This window comes from Anolis sagrei, chromosome 6 (assembly GCF_037176765.1).
Source record: "Anolis sagrei isolate rAnoSag1 chromosome 6, rAnoSag1.mat, whole genome shotgun sequence".
NCBI classification, from domain to species: Eukaryota; Metazoa; Chordata; class Lepidosauria; order Squamata; family Dactyloidae; genus Anolis; species Anolis sagrei.
The window spans coordinates 10,344,326-10,362,233 of NC_090026.1; the positions used below are offsets into that span (position 1 = coordinate 10,344,326).

A 17,908-nucleotide genomic window follows, 5' to 3' on the forward strand; every position below is an offset into this window, starting at 1 on the left:
CTGCTCTGAGGGGGAATGGGGTTGAGAAGGAAGGGTACAAAATGCAAAATAAATAAATAATGTAAGTTGAAAAGAACTGTTGGGACACTCTGAAAAAGTTATGGGGACCAATTTTGAGGTTCTGGGCATAATGTTTGTGTTTCATATATATCTTTTCTGGTTGGGATACAAAGGACTATTCATCCTAAACTTCCCCTTATATAGATATCAAGCCTACTGCTGTTGGTGGTATTAACCAGGAGGGGAGAGGGCCAGAGAGCAAGCAGGAAATGCAGATGTTAATGAACTGGTCATAGAATCATAGAATCAAAGAATCAAAGAATTGGAGGAGACCTCATGGGCCATCCAGTCCAACCCCCTGCCAAGAAACAGGAATATTGCATTCAAATCACCCCTGACAGATGGCCATCCAACCTCTGTTTAAAAGCTTCCAAAGAAGGAGCCTCCACCCTACTCTGAGGCAGAGAGTTCCACTGCTGAACAGTCCATCTTGGCCTGGACAGTAAAGAAAATGGGAACGCACTCACAGTCAAAGTGCATTTTATTTTCTTTCTGGATGAACTAACTTCCCAGTCCCTCTCCTTCCCATTGGAAAGTGGTCAGTGCAGTCACCAGTTTTAGAGCTTTACAGCTGTTGCAAGAGGTGACTTAAAGATGTTGTGCAAAGGTCAGTGGAGTAGTGCACTGAACTCCTTCCAAAAAGAGTCATACACCAGAATAAGCCTCACTTATACCCACATACATCACTAACAGGTTTCTGACCTTTCTGCAATATTTTCATTCAATGAGTAAGGCAATGCATTTTCCCTTCTGCTCGTGATATTAATTGCATATTTTATTCAACTTCGTAATATTTCATTTATTTTGTTGGCATTGTCTTTATGTTTGTCATGTTGTTAAACTGCTTCAGTTGTTGCTATGCATTTTGATCGTGCCTGTTTTTATTTTAAAGCAAGATATTTCCTCATAGAATAATATTGTAGCTTAAAAGTTCTGCAAACAAGAGAAGAGAATTCTAATATCACTGGAACTTGGGGGACGGATGGATGGACTACAGCCTTTCAATTATTCTTGGATGGCAACTCCCATTGATTTATCCAGCATACCTAATATTCAAAAGTTGTGAAAGTGATTATATCATAGAAACATAAAAGTCAGAAGGCATCTGAAATGCCACCGGCACCTATTCCAAACTCTTACATGTTTCAGGCATTCCTCAAAGTCCAACCAGATTAAAAGAAATATCATGGGCATTCCCTAAACCTTTCTCCTTATGAGTTGCTTCCTGGTGTTCAGCTCAGGTCTCACCAGAATGATATAGCATTTAGGGAAGAAGATACAGCCGAGTAAACTAGCACCAGAGGTTAAGATACTGAAGATCTCCACAGCCACCATGGCTTTCCCAGTTGCACTTAGGTAAGTGGGGACAAAGGCAATCCAAACACTCCAAAAGGCCAGCATGCTGAATGTAATAAACTTAGCTTCATTGAAACTATCAGGTAACTTACGAACCAGGAATGCTACGGTGAAGCTGGCAAGAGCCAAGAAGCCCATGTAGCTCAAGACACAGTAAAACATGGTGACAGACCCCTCGTTGCACTGCAGGATGATTTCCTCTTTTACAGAGTGCATGTCCAAATCAGGGAATGGAGGGGAGGTTGCCAGCCATGCTATACAAATGCTTGCTTGAATAAGGCAACAAGTAACGGCAATGGAATAAGGCAATCTTCTTCCTGCCCCCTTGTTCATCCAAGATCCAGGCTTTGTGGCTAGGAATGCCAAAGAAACAATCATGGTTTTCGCCAACACACATGACACAGCCACTGAAAAGAGGATGGCAAAAGTTGTTTGCCTGAGAAGGCAGAGTACTTCTTCTGGTTGGCCAAGAAACAAAAAAGGAGAGAGGAAGCACAGCAGGAGGGAGATGAGAAGAATGTAGGTGAGATTCCGGTTGTTGGCTTTGACTATTGGCGTATCTTTGTGCTTAATAAATATTTGTAGTACTAATGCTGTGATGAGGACAAAAGAAACCGCGACTGCAGATAATCCGATCCCTAAGGGATCTTTATAAGACAAGAAACTAATATTTTTGGGGATACATGTGTCTCTGTCATTGCTTGGATAGTGATCTTCTGGACATCTGAAACAGTCATCCATATCTGAAAAATCAGAAAAGATTGTATTTCAGGGGCTATTCATATATTAGGTACAGATCATTCCAATAATATCATTTAGTACAGCATTTTTCAACCTGGGGGTCGGGCATCATGAGGGGCATCAGAGGGGTTGGCTAAGACCATTACAAAACACAAAATTTTCTGTTGGTCATGAGGGTTCTGTGTGGGAAGTTTGGCCCAGTGCTATCGTTGGTCGGGTTCAGAATGCTCTTTGATTGTAGGTTAACTTTAAATCCCAGCATCTACAACTCCCAAATGACAAAATCAATCCCCCCCCAACCCCGCAAGTATTCAAATTTGGGTGTTATCGGGTATTTGTGCCAAATTTGGTCCAGTGAATGAAAATACATCCTGCAGATCAGATATTTACATTATAATTCATAACAGTAGAAAATTACAGTTATGAAGTAGCAACGAAAATAATTTTATGGTTGGGGGTCACCACAACATGAGGAATTGTATTAAGGGATCACGGCATTAGGAAAATTGAGAAAAACTGATTTAGTACTAATACTCAACATGTACTTCATTCATGCAAAGCATCTCTATTTCTGGGAACCTTCAGCCAAAAATATCTAAAGCCAATGAAAAACAATGTGTGAGATTGGGTTGTTATAGGTTTTTCGGGCTATATGGCCATGTTCTAGAAGCATTCTCTCCTGATGTTTCACTTGTATCTATGGCAAGCATCCTCAGGAGAGAATGCTTCTAGAACATGGCCATATAGCCTGAAAAACCTACAACAACCCAGTGATTCCAGCCACGAATTCTTCAACAATACAATACCTGAGATTTCCATGCCAATTATGCAACACTGGAAGATACAATTATCAAATGTATTGAATGTCGCTGAGAGTGTCAGCAGAACTAACAGGGATGTAGTTCTCATTGTCCAGTTACCTGGTGTAGTTCTTTCACCTGAGTGACCGAGGTTGTTTCTCTTCCATGATCATACCTTTACAGAATGGGCCCAGTTGACTCTTTTTATTTATGAAAGCCCTAGAGTTATCTCACTAGCAGTTGCTCTAAAATTTGTCTTGAAAAAGGAAGTTATCTAGATAGGTGGCCTTCAATGACATTTGTTTGGCAGACTACTTTGCGATCCCACCAACTTTCTTATTTATTTATTTCGAGCATTTCTACCCCGCTCTTCTCAACCTCCGAAGGGGGACTCAGGGAGGCTTACAAAAGGCACAATTCGATGCCAGGCAATCAGGATGAGAAGACTGCTGAATGACAAAGCATGTGAGCAAAGGATGAAGGATCTGGGTATGTTCAGCCTGGTGAAGAGAAGACTGAGAGGTGACTTGATTGCCTTCTTTAAATATCTTAAGGGCTCTCATAGAGAAGATGGTAGCAGGTTTATTTTCTGCTGCCCCAAAGGATCGTACTAGGTGTAATGATTTGGAGTTACAGATCTGCAAATTTCAACTGAACATTAGAATGAACTTCTAGATAGCCAGAGCAGCTTGAAAATAGAAGTAATTGACTTTAATGGTGGTGGCATTCCTTTCTCTGGGCTTCTTTAAAAAGAGATGGGGCAGCATATTGCTATCTGGAGATCCTGCATTGAACAATAGGTAGGAATTGATGACCCATGGGGCTCTTTCTAACTCTATGACTCTGTAACCCTCTTTAATGAACCATGTAAATACTTATTGTGACTATAATGATGATTGCTAACACCATCTCCATTTTTAAATACATCTATACGTAACTGTTTAACCTTTTTATTTTCAAGGCTAAACATATTGTGCTCCATAATCCACTCTCCACAGAGCTTGGTTTCCAGGCCTTTATCATTTTGGTCATCCCTCTCTGGACATGTTTCAGATTGTCAGTATTCTTGAATATTCCAGATGAAATGTGATCAAAGCATAATAGAGTATTATTATTATTTCCCTTTCTCTTGATGCTTTACTCCTATTCCTACATTCAAGATTAAGTTTGCCTTTCTTCGCTGCCACATTACTATTGGCTCACAGTGATCCTGTGGTCTACAAAGTGGTTAGATGCCTTTTCTATATGCTGTTATCAAGCTAAGTGTTACCCATCCTATATCTATGTATTTCCGTTTCTCCGTTGAAATTCAGTTTGTAAGTTTTGACCCAGCTCTCTAATCTGTTACGGTCATTTTGAATTCTGATCTGTTTTGGGGATGATCTCCCAATTTGGTATCATCTCCAAACTTTCAAAGCATGTCCTCTAAAGCTTCATCCAAGTCATTAATAAAGATGTTGAAAAGGTATTTCCTGGAGTTGCAGGAAACAGAAAGGGACATTCCTCCATATGTGGTGGACCTGTATGATCATTCAGGCATTTTGGGATAAGGTAATTAAGGAGACATATGAAATGCTACATAATAAGATTTTAAAAAGCCCAGGATTGTGTCTGCTAGGTTTACATAGAGCAAACAATAATTAAAAGGACCAAGAAATATAAGATTGACCATAGCCAAAGACTGGAAAGGGAAAAAAAGGTTTAACCAAAAAGGACTGGAGGGAAATAATGTGGGAATATATGCTAATGGCTAATGGCTAAATTAACCAATAATAGGAGGAACAAAAGTAATGAGGACTTTTTAGAAAAAATGGAAGTAGGCTATGACCTATCTGAATAGAGAGTCAGTAATATAGAGGAGCTCCATTAGGAATTTAGGTTTACTATGAACAAGGATAGATACATGGGCTTAAAGGCTTCATAGTGCTTCAGTGTTGGAAGTCATGGTGAAGGGTACGCGGATGTGGGGAAGACATTTTATTTTGTGTGTGGTTTAGGGGTTTTGGGTGAGTGTATGGTCTGTCATGTGTAATATGTCGTGTGTTGGTGTCTGAATGTTATGCAAAACGCTTGAGTAGAAAGCTTAGACTGAAAATAGTGGATAACATGTGGAAATAGCAAGTCTATATGTTTTAAGTAACTGATAATACTCAATGCTCAATGTCACAATTAACTGGTTGATTGACTAAGGTAGATAGGCATGTATACATAATAATAATTTTATTTATACCCCATCACCATCTCCCCGAAGGGACTCGGGGCGGGTTATATGAGGCGAAGTCCGTCAAATAAAAATAGAACAGTACATCAACAGAGCAAGCAAATAAAATAATATAAATAATATAGCTAAACATATAAGCAATAACACAAAAATATTTTTAAACACTATGTCAGGGCCAGATGTAATAGATTAAAATTTTAAAACCCTGGGCATGTACAGAGTAGGGTATATCTAGGCATATTATTGTTGCTACCTGACTATATCTGTTATGATTTGCTGTTCTGTTATGTTCCATAACTAAAATAAATTGATACAAAAAGAAAGAAAGGCAAAGCACGGGGCCTAGAACAGAACCCTGAAGCACCCCACAGGTCACTTCTACCCAGGATGAAAAGGAGCCATTGCTAAGCCATTGCACACTCTGCATATCTCATCCAGAGTTTTATCAATTTTATCCATTTTATTCCTAGTACATTTGGCCCGCCCACTATATTCTATTTCTCTATGATCTAATTTTGAAACTGTTTGTTTTATTTTGTTATTTCATGTATTTATTTCAAGTTATTTCATGTACCTTCTTGCAGCAACACCAGAAGCACTTCAAGTGGCCAGCTACTGCTCAAAGGACATTTAATCAACTACCAAACTCACAAATTTTTGTATTTCGTCTGTTTGTTTGCTTTGTTCTGATAGAAATGTAATATAATTGACTGGTCGGCCTGGCACGACAAATAAATGTTTGTTGTTTTTTTTGTGGTGTCAGGAGCAACCGCTCCTGTTGTGAGAGAATTGGCCGTCTGCAAGGACGTTGCCCAGGGGACGCCTGGATGATTTTTGATGTTTTATCATCCTGGTGGGAGGCTTCTCTCATGTCCCCGCATGAGGAGCTAGAGCTAATAGAGGGAGCTCATTCGCCTCTCCCTGGATTCGAACCTGCGACCTGTCGGTCTTCAGTCCTGCCGGCACAGTGCTTTAACCTACTGCGCCACTGGGGGCTCCGAATAAATGTATTCATTTTGATGATATTTTTGCTTCTTGTATTTGATTTAGCTGTACTGTAATTTTGGCCTTGGCCTCATGTTAGCCACCCCGAGTCCCCTTTGGGGAGATGGTGGCGGGATATAAATAAAGTTTATTATAAGCACACTTTGAGTTCGGTCAAGAAAACAATTACAAATCCAACTACAATAGCATTGTCTAGCCCAAATTTTAAAATATTATGGGAAGCTTTGTTTATATTTACATTGGAATTAATATTCTATTTTATATTTTAAGATGACAAAATGGTGTCCGCCATACCCTACCTGTTGAATTAGAAATGTCCCCCTCTGGACATGGAATGCAATCATAGCAGCAGAAGGGTTTGCCTTCCTTCTTTTTCTTCCGACAGCCCGGCCGACAATGCTCATTACACAGAGAAAGGGGAGGTACCTGGTCCAAATTAAAAGGAAATTGCAGTGGGAGAATGATAAAGATACCTCTTTCTCGCATTTCTATGCATATATAGAGCCTCACTAATGGAACATGGAATCAGTCATGATTGCTGGCAGCTAGTGAATGTTTAAAATCTAAATTCTACACCATGGTCAAAAAGGTAAGAAAAACATGCTAATCATGCTCAATAGTTGGATGGGAGATTGCCAACCAATCCTATAGTTCAGGAAAAGGAATTAGCAAAATCATCTCTATTTCTTGCCTAAGAAAATTCTATAGAATTCGTGAGATTACCATAGGGCTACAAGCATCTTCAAGGCACATACAAGCAAACATTTTAAAAGGGAATGTTTCAGTTAAATATTATGAAGCTGTGAGTAATATTTCCATAGACTATATAACAGTGGTTCTTTACCTTCCTAATGCCGGGACCAGTTAATACAGTTCCTCATGTTGTGGTGACCTCCAATTATAAAATTATTTTCATTGCTACTTCATAACTGCAATTTTGCTACTGTTATGAATTGTAATGTAAACATCTGATATGAAGGATGTATTTTCAGTCACTGGACACAATTTGGCACAAATACCTGATACACCCAAATTTGAATACTGGTGGGGTTGTGGGGGGGGGGGGGGTGTGATTTTGTCATTTGGGAGTTATAGTTGTTTGGATTTATAGTTAACCTGCAATCAAAGAGCATTCCAAATTCTACCAATGATGGAAATGAACCAAACTTGGCAAACATGACCAACAGAAAATATGGGAAGGGTTTGGTGGGCATTGACTTTGAGTTTTGGAGTTGCAGTTCACCTACATCCAGATAGCACTGTGGACTCAAACAATGATTGATCTGTACCAAATTTGGCACGGATTCTTAACATGCCCAAATGTTACTAGACTTTTGAGTGTTCTTGAAGAACTGGATTACACTGCTGATTCTCTATGTGAACATGAACAAGTGGAAAACTGGAACAAAAACCTATCAACTCCTTTATACATAGTTGCCCCTAAACGGGCTCTTCGTCCTCGCCGGAATAGATCTCCATGGTTCACAGATACATTACGTCAGATGAAACTTGAGCGGAAGAGATTAGAACATAATTGGCGCAAGAAACCCGATGAAACATCGAAGTCAGCTTTTGAAATATATCGAAAAATCTATGAAGCAACCACCATAGAGGCCAAAAAAGAATACAATTCCTCATTGATAGCTTCCGCCAGATCTCGACCTGCTCAAATATTTAAAATTGTTCATAACATCACAAATCCAACCCATCCGGCCAAAGATGTGGCTAGTCAAGATATTACAGCAGAGACTTTCCAGAGCCTCTTCATAAATAAGATCAAACTGCTCCGCAAAGGGCTACCTCCCACAGAGGACACATTGAGGGAACTAGAAGCCTCCTGGCCATTTAGTGGCCAATTTCTCGAACATTTTGTGTCATTAGAAATGGAAGACCTGGAAAAGACTCTAGCTGCAGCAAGACCAACCACCTGCTCCCTCGATCCTTGCCCCAAGCCTTGATGCTGCCATACCTAGTAACTATTGCTCAGTTTCGAACCTTTCGTTCTTGGGCAAGGTGATTGAACAGACAGTGGTGGGGCAGCTACAGCAATTTTTAGATGAGACTGCGGGTTTGGACCCCTTTCAATCAGGCTTTTGTTCAGGTCATGGGACAGAGACTGTCTTGGTCACTATTACTGATGAAATTCATCATCAGTTAGATCGAGGCGGATCAGTGCTATTGGTAATCTTGGACCTCACAGCTGCATTCGACACCGTGGACCATGACTTACTGATTCATCGATTGGCTCTGTCTGGTGTACGAGGTTTAGCCCTCAAATGGTTCAATTCATTCCTCCTGGACCGGAGACAGAGGGTGGAGTGGTCAGGCCAAAGCTCTGAGAGCTCCTGCCTTTGCTGTGGAGTTCCCCGGGGTGCTATCCTCTCGCCCCTGTTATTCAACATCTACGTCCGACCACTTGCTGGACTGGTGCGGAGCTTTGGCCTAGAGTGCTACCAGTGTGCAGATGATACCCAGCTACTCTTGCATCTCGAACCTGGGACAACCGCGATTCCTAAGAACTTTAAGCTGTGTTTGGAAGCAGTGATGAGTTGGCTATGAGCAAGCAGGCTAAAAGTCAATCCTGCAAAAACTGAGATACTCTGGCCCGGCCAGCTGCCAGAATTAACCCAGTCTCTGCCTGATTTCGATGGGGAAGCTCTGGTTCCGTCTGCCACTGTTAAAAGCCTTGGGGTTGTGTTGGACTCATCGCTGACGATGGAGGCCCAGATCACTGCCATAAGCAAGCAGGCCTTTTTCCATCTTCGCCAGGCAAGGAAATTGGCATCCTACCTTTCGGTAGAAGCATTGGCAATGGTAATCCATGCAACAGTCACCACTAGTTTGGACTATTGCAACGCCTTATATGCTGGCCTTCCGAAGTCAATGACCCAGAAGATTCGGATGGTCCAAAATGTGGTGGCCAGGCTGCTAGGGGGATCATCTCTAAGATCCCATATGACACCGATTCTGCAACAACTGCATTGGCTACGAATAGAACATCGGATCTCTTACAAGATACTGATCCTGACATTTAGAGCTCAAAATGGCCAAGGACCTTTATATCTTAGGGACCGCCTCATTCCTTTTCCCCATCAGTGGTCACCTCGATCCACCCAGGAAAATCTCCTATACATACCAGGTCCTAGGGAGGCACATTTGGAAGCTACAAGGTGTAGAGCTTTTTCAATCTATGCTCCAATTCTGTGGAACTCATTGCCTCCATACATTAGAGCAATGTCGGAGTTGCGACCTTTTGTAAAGGCGCTCAAGACTTGGCTGTTTGGCTGTGCATTTAAGTAATCGAAGCAAATTTTGCCATAGTCACTGCTGAATGTTTTTATGTTGAATGCTTTTATGTTGAATGTTTTTATACTGAATGTTTTTATATTGAATGTTTTTATATTGTGTATATTGTAATGCTATTTTAAATTGTAAGTCGCTTGGAGCACCTTGGTGGAGAGCGACTAATTAAGAAATAAAGTGATGATGATGATGAAATGTGAACACTGGTGAAGTTTGGGGAAAATAGACCTTGATATTTGGGAGTTGTCGTTGCTGGGATTTATAGTTCACATACAATCAAAGAGCATTCTGAACCACACCAACGATAGCATTGGCCGAACTTCCCACACAGAATCCCCATGACCAACAGAAAATATTGTGTTTTCTGATGGTCTTTGGTGGCCCCTCTGACACCCCCTCATGACTCCCCAGGGGTCCCAACCCCTGGGTTGTGAAACACTGCTATATAACATTGCTTCTATTTTACCATTGGATCAATGACCATCATTGTGCTGAAATGAGAAAATGTCCTGTACTTGAATGGACCACTAAGAAAAGTCTGTGTCCTCCACATTCCCTACCTGTTTAAATCCTGGATGCCACACCAACATATTTTCATGAAGGGTGAATTGTTCATCTTGAGGAGCGCTCGGATCCACCTTTCCAACTCTTCTTCTCTGGAAGGAATTGTTTGGCAGTGTCTCCAAATTAATAATATCAAATTTACCTCCTGTTTCCATTCTATGCTCAAAGGATACTTGTTCTCCTGCAGAGTTGTTAAATGAAATGCTTTGAAGAAAAGGATGGAGCTAATAAAAAAAGCAGTGGAAAAGAAAGTGAGCATTTGATGATTACATTTTTGCTCTACAAGCAACAAAGATCTGCTCCGTGGGGAAAAAGGCAGGATATAAACAAAGATAACAACAACAACAACAACAATGGCAACCGGAAGCAAAAAAAAAAACCTATGAAAGCGGAAGAAATTTTCAATGCCACAGATCCAAACTGTCAGGAACTGCTATTATAGATTGGAACTCCAAAAGCGTGGATACCAAAAACGGATGTACCAGATATGAAAACTTAATATCCAGATTCAACTATAACAGAGGCTTGCTGACCAGAGGAGATACATCACCAGGAAAAAGGAGCTCACAAATACCATCGGGCTGTGACAAAGAACTGGTGGGATCACAAGCCTGAAAAAGTTACAGAAAATGAACACGTCAAACTACTCTGGGACTTCTGAATTCAGACTGAGAGAGTTTTGGAGCACAATACTCCTGACTTCACGATTGTGTTAAAAAACAAACAAAATATGGATTGTCAATGTTGCAATCTCAGGTGACAGCAGGATTAAAGAAAAGCTGACACGATATGAGGATTTAAAGATTGAACTGCATAAACTCTGGCACAAGCCAGTCAAGGTGGTCCCACTCAGGCCTGGAGCGAGGGGGTGGTTTTAGGGGTTCAACCCCCTCCGAAATGTTTCAATTTTTTTAAAAAAACCTGGTTTACTCATGAATTTTAACTGGTTAACCAAATCACCATGCTAAGTCTATGAGATGCAAAAAATTAAGAGTCCCTCCAGAACTGCAAGCACTATCTCAAGCAAATATTGACAATTTATTCACACTGTCATTACTTGCAGCAATAGCTGATGTAGCGAAGCAACCAAGTTGGGGGGGGGGGGCGGGCGGGTTGAATGCTCTCATTAAGGAGGCCAGACTTGGTGGAGGTGGTTGACAGGGGCGGAGTTGCAGGCGATTGAAGACTGCTCTGCCCCTGCTGTGCTCTTTACTTTAGCGTGAGCTAGGAGGCAGGTTTCAACTGCCCCCCGGCGAAATTTTCAAACCCCCCTTGCGAAATTTTCAAACACCCCCCCCCCCAAATTTCAACCCCTCCCGAAATTTTTTTCTGGCTACGGCCCTGGTCCCAGTAGTGATCGGCACACTGGGTGCAGTGCCTAAAGACCTTTGCCTGCACTTAAACACAATCAGCACTGAGAAAAATAACCATCTGTCAGCTGCAAAAGGCCATCTTACTGGGATGTGCACGGATTATTCGCCGATACATCACACAGTTTTAGACACTTGGAAAGTGTCTGATGTGTGATCCAATACAACAGCCAGCAGAGTTACCTTTTTTGCTGTGTACTAATCTTGCTGTGTTTCAAACAACAACAACAACAACAACAACAACAACAACAACAACAATGCATTAGCCTTTTGGTAAGGTCTGAAGACATTACCTGCCATGCCTGCAGATTTTGCAGTTTGACTGCATCTTCCTTCTTGTTGGTATGGGAGGCATATTTCCCTAATTTGTAGTTGAATTGAGAAGAATACATATCATGCAAAGCCTGAGCCACACTGTGGACAGCATTGTAGACACTGTAGCTGTGTCCTGTCATGGTCATTTCAAACAAAGGCTTAAATATATCTTCAAGGTTCTCATTTCCAGTACATTGCCCCATTTCTGTTTGCTCCCAAGACTCTGGAAAGAAACAGTCAAATGCTCGTCCCCAGAAGACCTGAATAAATTTGTCTCTTTTGTTCCAGTGAGGGCTTGTTGTCTTTAGAAATTCTCTGAAATTTGGAATATCCTTTGAGTGAATGGCAAAAGCAATGGCACCATGGAAAGCCTGAAGATCGAAACCTCTTGAAAGGCTGGTTAAAGCGAATTCTTGTTGAGCTGTCAAGATCCACACCTTCTTGAAATGGATTTTTTCATTTTCAAAACCTCCCACAATTAAGATGGCTCTTAAAGCTACAATGGACAAAGATTCTGCGTACAAGATAAACGTGTTTATATCACTCATTAAATATGAATAAATTTCATATACATCTACAAACGTGTCATCCAAACGTGCTATATAGGGTAGCCTTATTATAAAGGCTGAACAGATCCCGTTCTCTGAAAGCAGTGGTTCCAGACTCTGCAAGAAATGCTCCCCGCTGTTATTATCAGTGGCAAAGATCCCAACCCAATTCCATCCAAAATATTGAAACAGGCGAATAATCCCAACGTTCTGATAAGATTCCTTTGGGACCATGGAGTAAAATGATGAGTACTGCATAGTATTAAGCTCCTGAAGGTCAAATGAGCCATAGATCATCTAAAATAGAATGCAAATATATAGAACAAGGATGTTAATAAAAATGTCTATATTCATTGATTTATCGATTCAACAACCATTTGACCAGGTAAAGTTATATGTGGTCAGTAATAAAGTCTAGGAATATACATTCTGTGTGTCAACCATTTCTGTCCTCATTGCAAAATGTTCACCTACTGAACAACAATGAAAAGATATTGTTGAAAGCTTTCATGGCCGGAATCACTGGGTTGTTGTAGGTTATTTGGGCTGTATGGCCATGTTCTTGAAGAATTCTTTCCTGACGTTTCACCTGCATCTGTGGCAGGCATCCTCAGAGGTTGTGATGTCAGTTTCACCTGCATCCTAGTTTCCAACAGATGCCACAACCCCTGCAGCCAAAATGTCAGGAGAGAATGCTTCCAGAACATGACCATACAGCCTGAAAAACCTACAACAACCCATTGAGAAGATAAGTCATTATTACTATTGTTGTTATGGCACTTTTTTCCTCTATTAACAGAGCGCTCTTTTTTTGTTAGGAGTGACTTGAAAAACAGAAGTCGCTTCTGGTGTGAGAGAATTGGCCGCCTGCAAGAATGTTGCCCAGGGGATGCCCAGATGTTTTACTGTCCAGATGTTTTAATATTTTACTTCAGGTGGGAGGCTTCTCTCCTGTCCCCACAGAGGGAGCTCATCCACGCTGTCTCCGGATTCAAACCTCTGACCTGTTGGTTTTCAGTTCTGCCGACACAAGAGTTTAACTCATTGCGCTACCGGAGGCTCCAAAAACAATACAATATACAATGCAACATCTAAAAACTAGGAACACAAAATGAAAATTAAACCAAGCACTATTTAAAATTAAGCGGTCAAAACCATTCGTGATCAGATCCTACCTGTGGAATCTTGTAGAAGCCTAAAAGGTTTGCCATATGAGAAGAGGTGGCAGCACCAAGTCCTCCAATGACAGCTATCAGGTTCCTCTGTTTATCGCAGTTGTAATTAGGAAAAAATCGAGGAGATTTGAAGAGCAGATCCAGGGTGCTCCGATAAGTCATCATTGCATCATAGTAGCTGTCACAAATATGAAATCCCAGGGTAATGTTCGGCAAGATCTGCAGATCCTGATTGATCTCATGCCCAGCAAAGGCCAAGGCAAGGGCATGCTGGTAGAACTTTGGCACCATCCTGAAAGGCAATAAAGAATAACACTCAAAAACAGGGGAATTCCAGTCAAGAAACAATCAGTAAGAAGCCAGACCTTGAAAGTCCTAGGCCATTAAATACTAATCAAGGTGGCCAGTTGAAACCTTCACACCTATCCCAAATAGGCAAGAGTTCTTTCTCCCACCCTGGACATTCCATAGATATATAAACCCCATATTCCTAGTTTCCAACAGAGCCCACAACCTCTGAGGATTTCTGCCATAGGTACAGGCAAAACATAGGAGAGAATGCTTCTGAAACATGGCCATAGAGCCAGGACAACTCACAACAACCCAGTGATTCCATCCATGAAAGCCTTTGACAATACATCCAACCTTTGAATTTTGTGTAGTATTCTGACACATCCATCATGTATTCAGACACAAAAATCATGCTTTCTTTGGCTTCAAGGCAGAATTTCAGGTGGGGAAAATGCCTTCTTTGGAGGGGAAGCAGGGTCGTCCCTTTCATAGAGCTGAGTTTGTGAGAGAGAGCAGGGAGAGAGAGATGAAATAATGATTTCTTACTCTGGGACACCCAACTGCTTCAGAGAAGGCTTTTCCTTGAAGGGGGCTTCAATGGACAAATAAATAAGCTGTGAAGAGACCCCACCAATGAGGAGATCACCTGGCTGGTACCAATCTTGTGGAAGAGGGAAGATATCACCTGCAGGACATTTCAGAGCGCTTCCTTGGCAAATCACGGGAAGCTGCAGAATTGAGAGCATCAGCAACCATAGCATCCTGGCAAGGAAGTGCCTGGCTCTAATTGCAGACTCCTGGGTCTCTATCCATTATAATTGCCCAACCCAAAAGATAATATTTTGCACAGAGCCTGCCTTTGCCAATGCCCCTCTCAATTAAAATGTATTAATCTTGCATGACATCCAAAGAGACGCAGTTGCCTGCTTTGAAGGCTAGCTAAATTTCCAAATTTCCAATTTCACATTCGCTAGTAGGATAATTGTATGCTTAATATTGCTTGACTTCAAGTTGCTTCTGGCCCACAGTGACTCTAACACGAACCTATCACAGGGGTTTCTGGGCCAGATTTGCTCAGAAGGTGTTTGCAATAAGACAGAAAGTTGGAAATTGTCAGAAATGCAATGGACAGAGTCCTGCCTACCCCTTGCCCCTACTCCCCACTCTCAATGGAACAGGGGCTTATTTATAACCAGAACTGCTTGTTGACTCCTTTCTTCTGCCTTCTGGAAATTCTTTGCCACCTGATGCAGCTGAAGTTAATGGCAGTGATTTCAATGATCCCAGAGGGAAATAATTAGTTGTGTTCATGACAGATGTCCTGAGTGATTTTACTGGGAGAAAAAACAACATTGGATTACTTTTTCTCTCTCTCAAAGTTGCACTAAGTTAAGCAAAGTAAATGGTAAAGGTTTTCCCCTGACATAAAATCCAGTCGTGTCCGACACTGGGGCTTTGTGCTCATCTCCATTTCTAGCCGAACAGCTGGCATTTTCCGTAGACACCTCCAAGGTCATGTGGCGAGCATGACTGCAAGGAGCACTGTTGCCTTCCCTCCAGAGTGGTACCTATTGATCTACTCATATTTGCATGTTTTAGAACTGCTAGGTTGGAGGAAGCTGGGCCTAACAGCGGGAGCTCATGTCGCTCCCTGCATTCGAACATGTGATCTTTCGATCAGCGAGTTCAGGATGCGGTGAGGTGGAGTCAAATTAGGCGTTGTTCCCACATGTTAAATCTTGAGCACATCTTCTTGTCTCTATCTTTCTCTCATAAACTCAGGTTGTTGTTGGTTTTGTTTTGTTTTGTTTTGTTTTGTTTTGTTTTGTTTGTTTTTTTTGTTTTTTTGCTTTCTGAATATATGTGAGAAACAACTAGTTCCAACAGACCTCACTACTTCTGAGGATGCTTTCCATAGATGCAGGTCAACAAGTTTAGCAGCTCAATGGTTTAACCCACTGTGCCAGCGGGATTTTCAAAGTTTTTTCCTATAGAGTGAAAGCTGTTTTGTGTGCAAAACAAGCACATGCAAATTTTGCAAATTGATGTTCCAAAAGATTTTGTCAGTCCAGGATTCTTTACGAAGGGATTTCTAAATAGTTGATCATCTTTCAAATATTCTTGGACATTCATCCCTGTGGCTAAAGTGATACGATTGGTCAGAAGGAAAAACAACGTATGATGAATTCCTAATATTCATTTCCTGGTAAAATTTAATGATTTGCTAAGCCATCTTTCTTACATCACAACTTAAGTGAAATAAATGATGTGGTATGAGATGACATCATTTTAGGGAGACAAAAGCCTACCATAAATATGCGAATTAGTCTGTTTAATTAAAGTGTTTAATGATTTTTCTGACGCAGCATTAATTTTATATATAGAGGAAATTTGGACTGGCAGCTGTATTGTACAGCAACGAAGGCTGCTTGCACACTGCTTAACGATAGCAGTTTGATACCACATTGACTGTTGTGGATCAATCCTATGGAATTTTGGATTTGCAGTCTTGCAAGCTATTTATTTACACTTCTTTGCCAGAGAGCTCTGGTGCCACAATAAACTACAAATCCCAGGATTCCATACAGCAACCCAAATGATGCCAAACTACTATAATTCTGCTGTGTGGATGAGAGGTAAGAGGTTTTCTATATTTCCAAGTTTTGGAAATATACACTCTTGTGTAGTGAGTAGTGAGACTAAGCCATATGATGTCTATAATTCCATCTACTTTCAACCTTATTTTCTTTCAGAACTAAAAGCAGTATGTTGGGAGTGATCCTGGACTCATCGGTGAGCCTGGAAGCCCAGGTCTCGGCGGTGGCCGGGAGAGCTTTTGCACAACTAAAACTTGTGCGCCAGCTGCGCCCGTACCTTGGGAAGTCGGATCTGGCCACGGTGGTCCACGCTCTTGTTACATCCCGATTAGATTACTGCAATGCACTCTACGTGGGGTTGCCTTTGAAGACTGCCCGGGAACTCCATCTAGTCCAGCGGGAGGCAGCCAGACTACGCACCGGGGCGTCATACAGGGAGCATACCACCCCCCTGTTGTGTCAGCTCCACTGGCTGCCGATCCAGTTCCAAGCAGAATTCAAGGTGCTGGTTTTGACCTACAAAACCCTATACGGTTCTGGCCCAGTGTATCTGTCCGAACGGATCTCCCTCTACGTCCCACCCCGGAGCCTAAGATCCTCTGGGGAGGTCCTGCTCTCGACCCCGCCTCTATCACAAGTGAGATTGGCAGGGATGAGGAGCAGAGCCTTCTCGGTGGTGACCCCCCACCTGTGGAATTCACTCCCCAGGGAAATTAGATCTGCAACATCGCTCCTTTCTTTTAGGAAAAAACTAAAAACATGGCTCTGGGACCAGGCATTTGGACAAGCGGGCAGATAAAGAAAGAACTTCGATGATGACTAGGAAATGATTAACGGATTGGATCTATGGAACTCTGGAATAACGAAACGCTGATTATAAGAATGACTTTTATATGATGTTTTATATGATGTGTTATGTACTGGCTGTTGACTGTTTTAATTGTGATAACTGTTTTAATTATGTTTTTGTATATTATGTGTAATTTGTATAGGCATCGAATTCTGCCTTTTCTGTAAGCCGCCCTGAGTCCCCCTTCCGGGGTTGAGAAGGGCGGGGTACAAGTACCAGAAATAAAAATAAATAAATAAATAAATAAATATGTTGTGGAATAAGGCAATGCATTTTCCCCTCTGCTCATGATATTACTTGCATATTTTATTCAACTTCATAATATTTCATTTATTTTGTTGGCATTGTCTTTATGTTTGTCACATTGTTAAACTGCTTCGGTTGTTGCTATGCATTTTGATCATGGCTGTTTTTATCTTAAAGCAAGATATTATCGTGCTTTTACCATTTTCTAAAAGCACACCCACAGTTACGCAAACTTCATCATATCCTGACTGCCGTTCTTTAGTTTCTTCCTGCCACCAGAAATTTCAGTAATGGAAGTAACAATTTCCTCATAGAATAATATTTTAGATTAAAAGTTCTGCAAACGAGAGAATTCTAATATCACAGAAACCTGGGGGATGGATGGACGGACTACAGCCTTTCAATTATTCTTGGATGGCAACTCCCATTGATTTATCCAGCATACCTGTGCTGTTACGCGCTGGGC

General features: G+C 41.4%; 1 protein-coding gene across 1 annotated transcript; it reads right to left on the reverse strand.

Annotated features, from left to right (window-relative positions):
- Positions 1-1,257: 1,257 nt before the first annotated feature.
- On the reverse strand, positions 1,258-12,517 carry LOC137097312 (vomeronasal type-2 receptor 26-like). The gene is made up of 4 exons (XM_067469564.1): positions 11,714-12,517; positions 10,047-10,274; positions 6,483-6,609; positions 1,258-2,159 (listed from the first exon to the last, which is right to left on the reverse strand). Exons 1-4 carry the CDS (start codon positions 12,515-12,517, stop codon positions 1,258-1,260), a joined length of 2,061 nt encoding a protein of 686 aa, XP_067325665.1.
- Between the last annotated feature and the right edge of the window lie 5,391 nt (positions 12,518-17,908).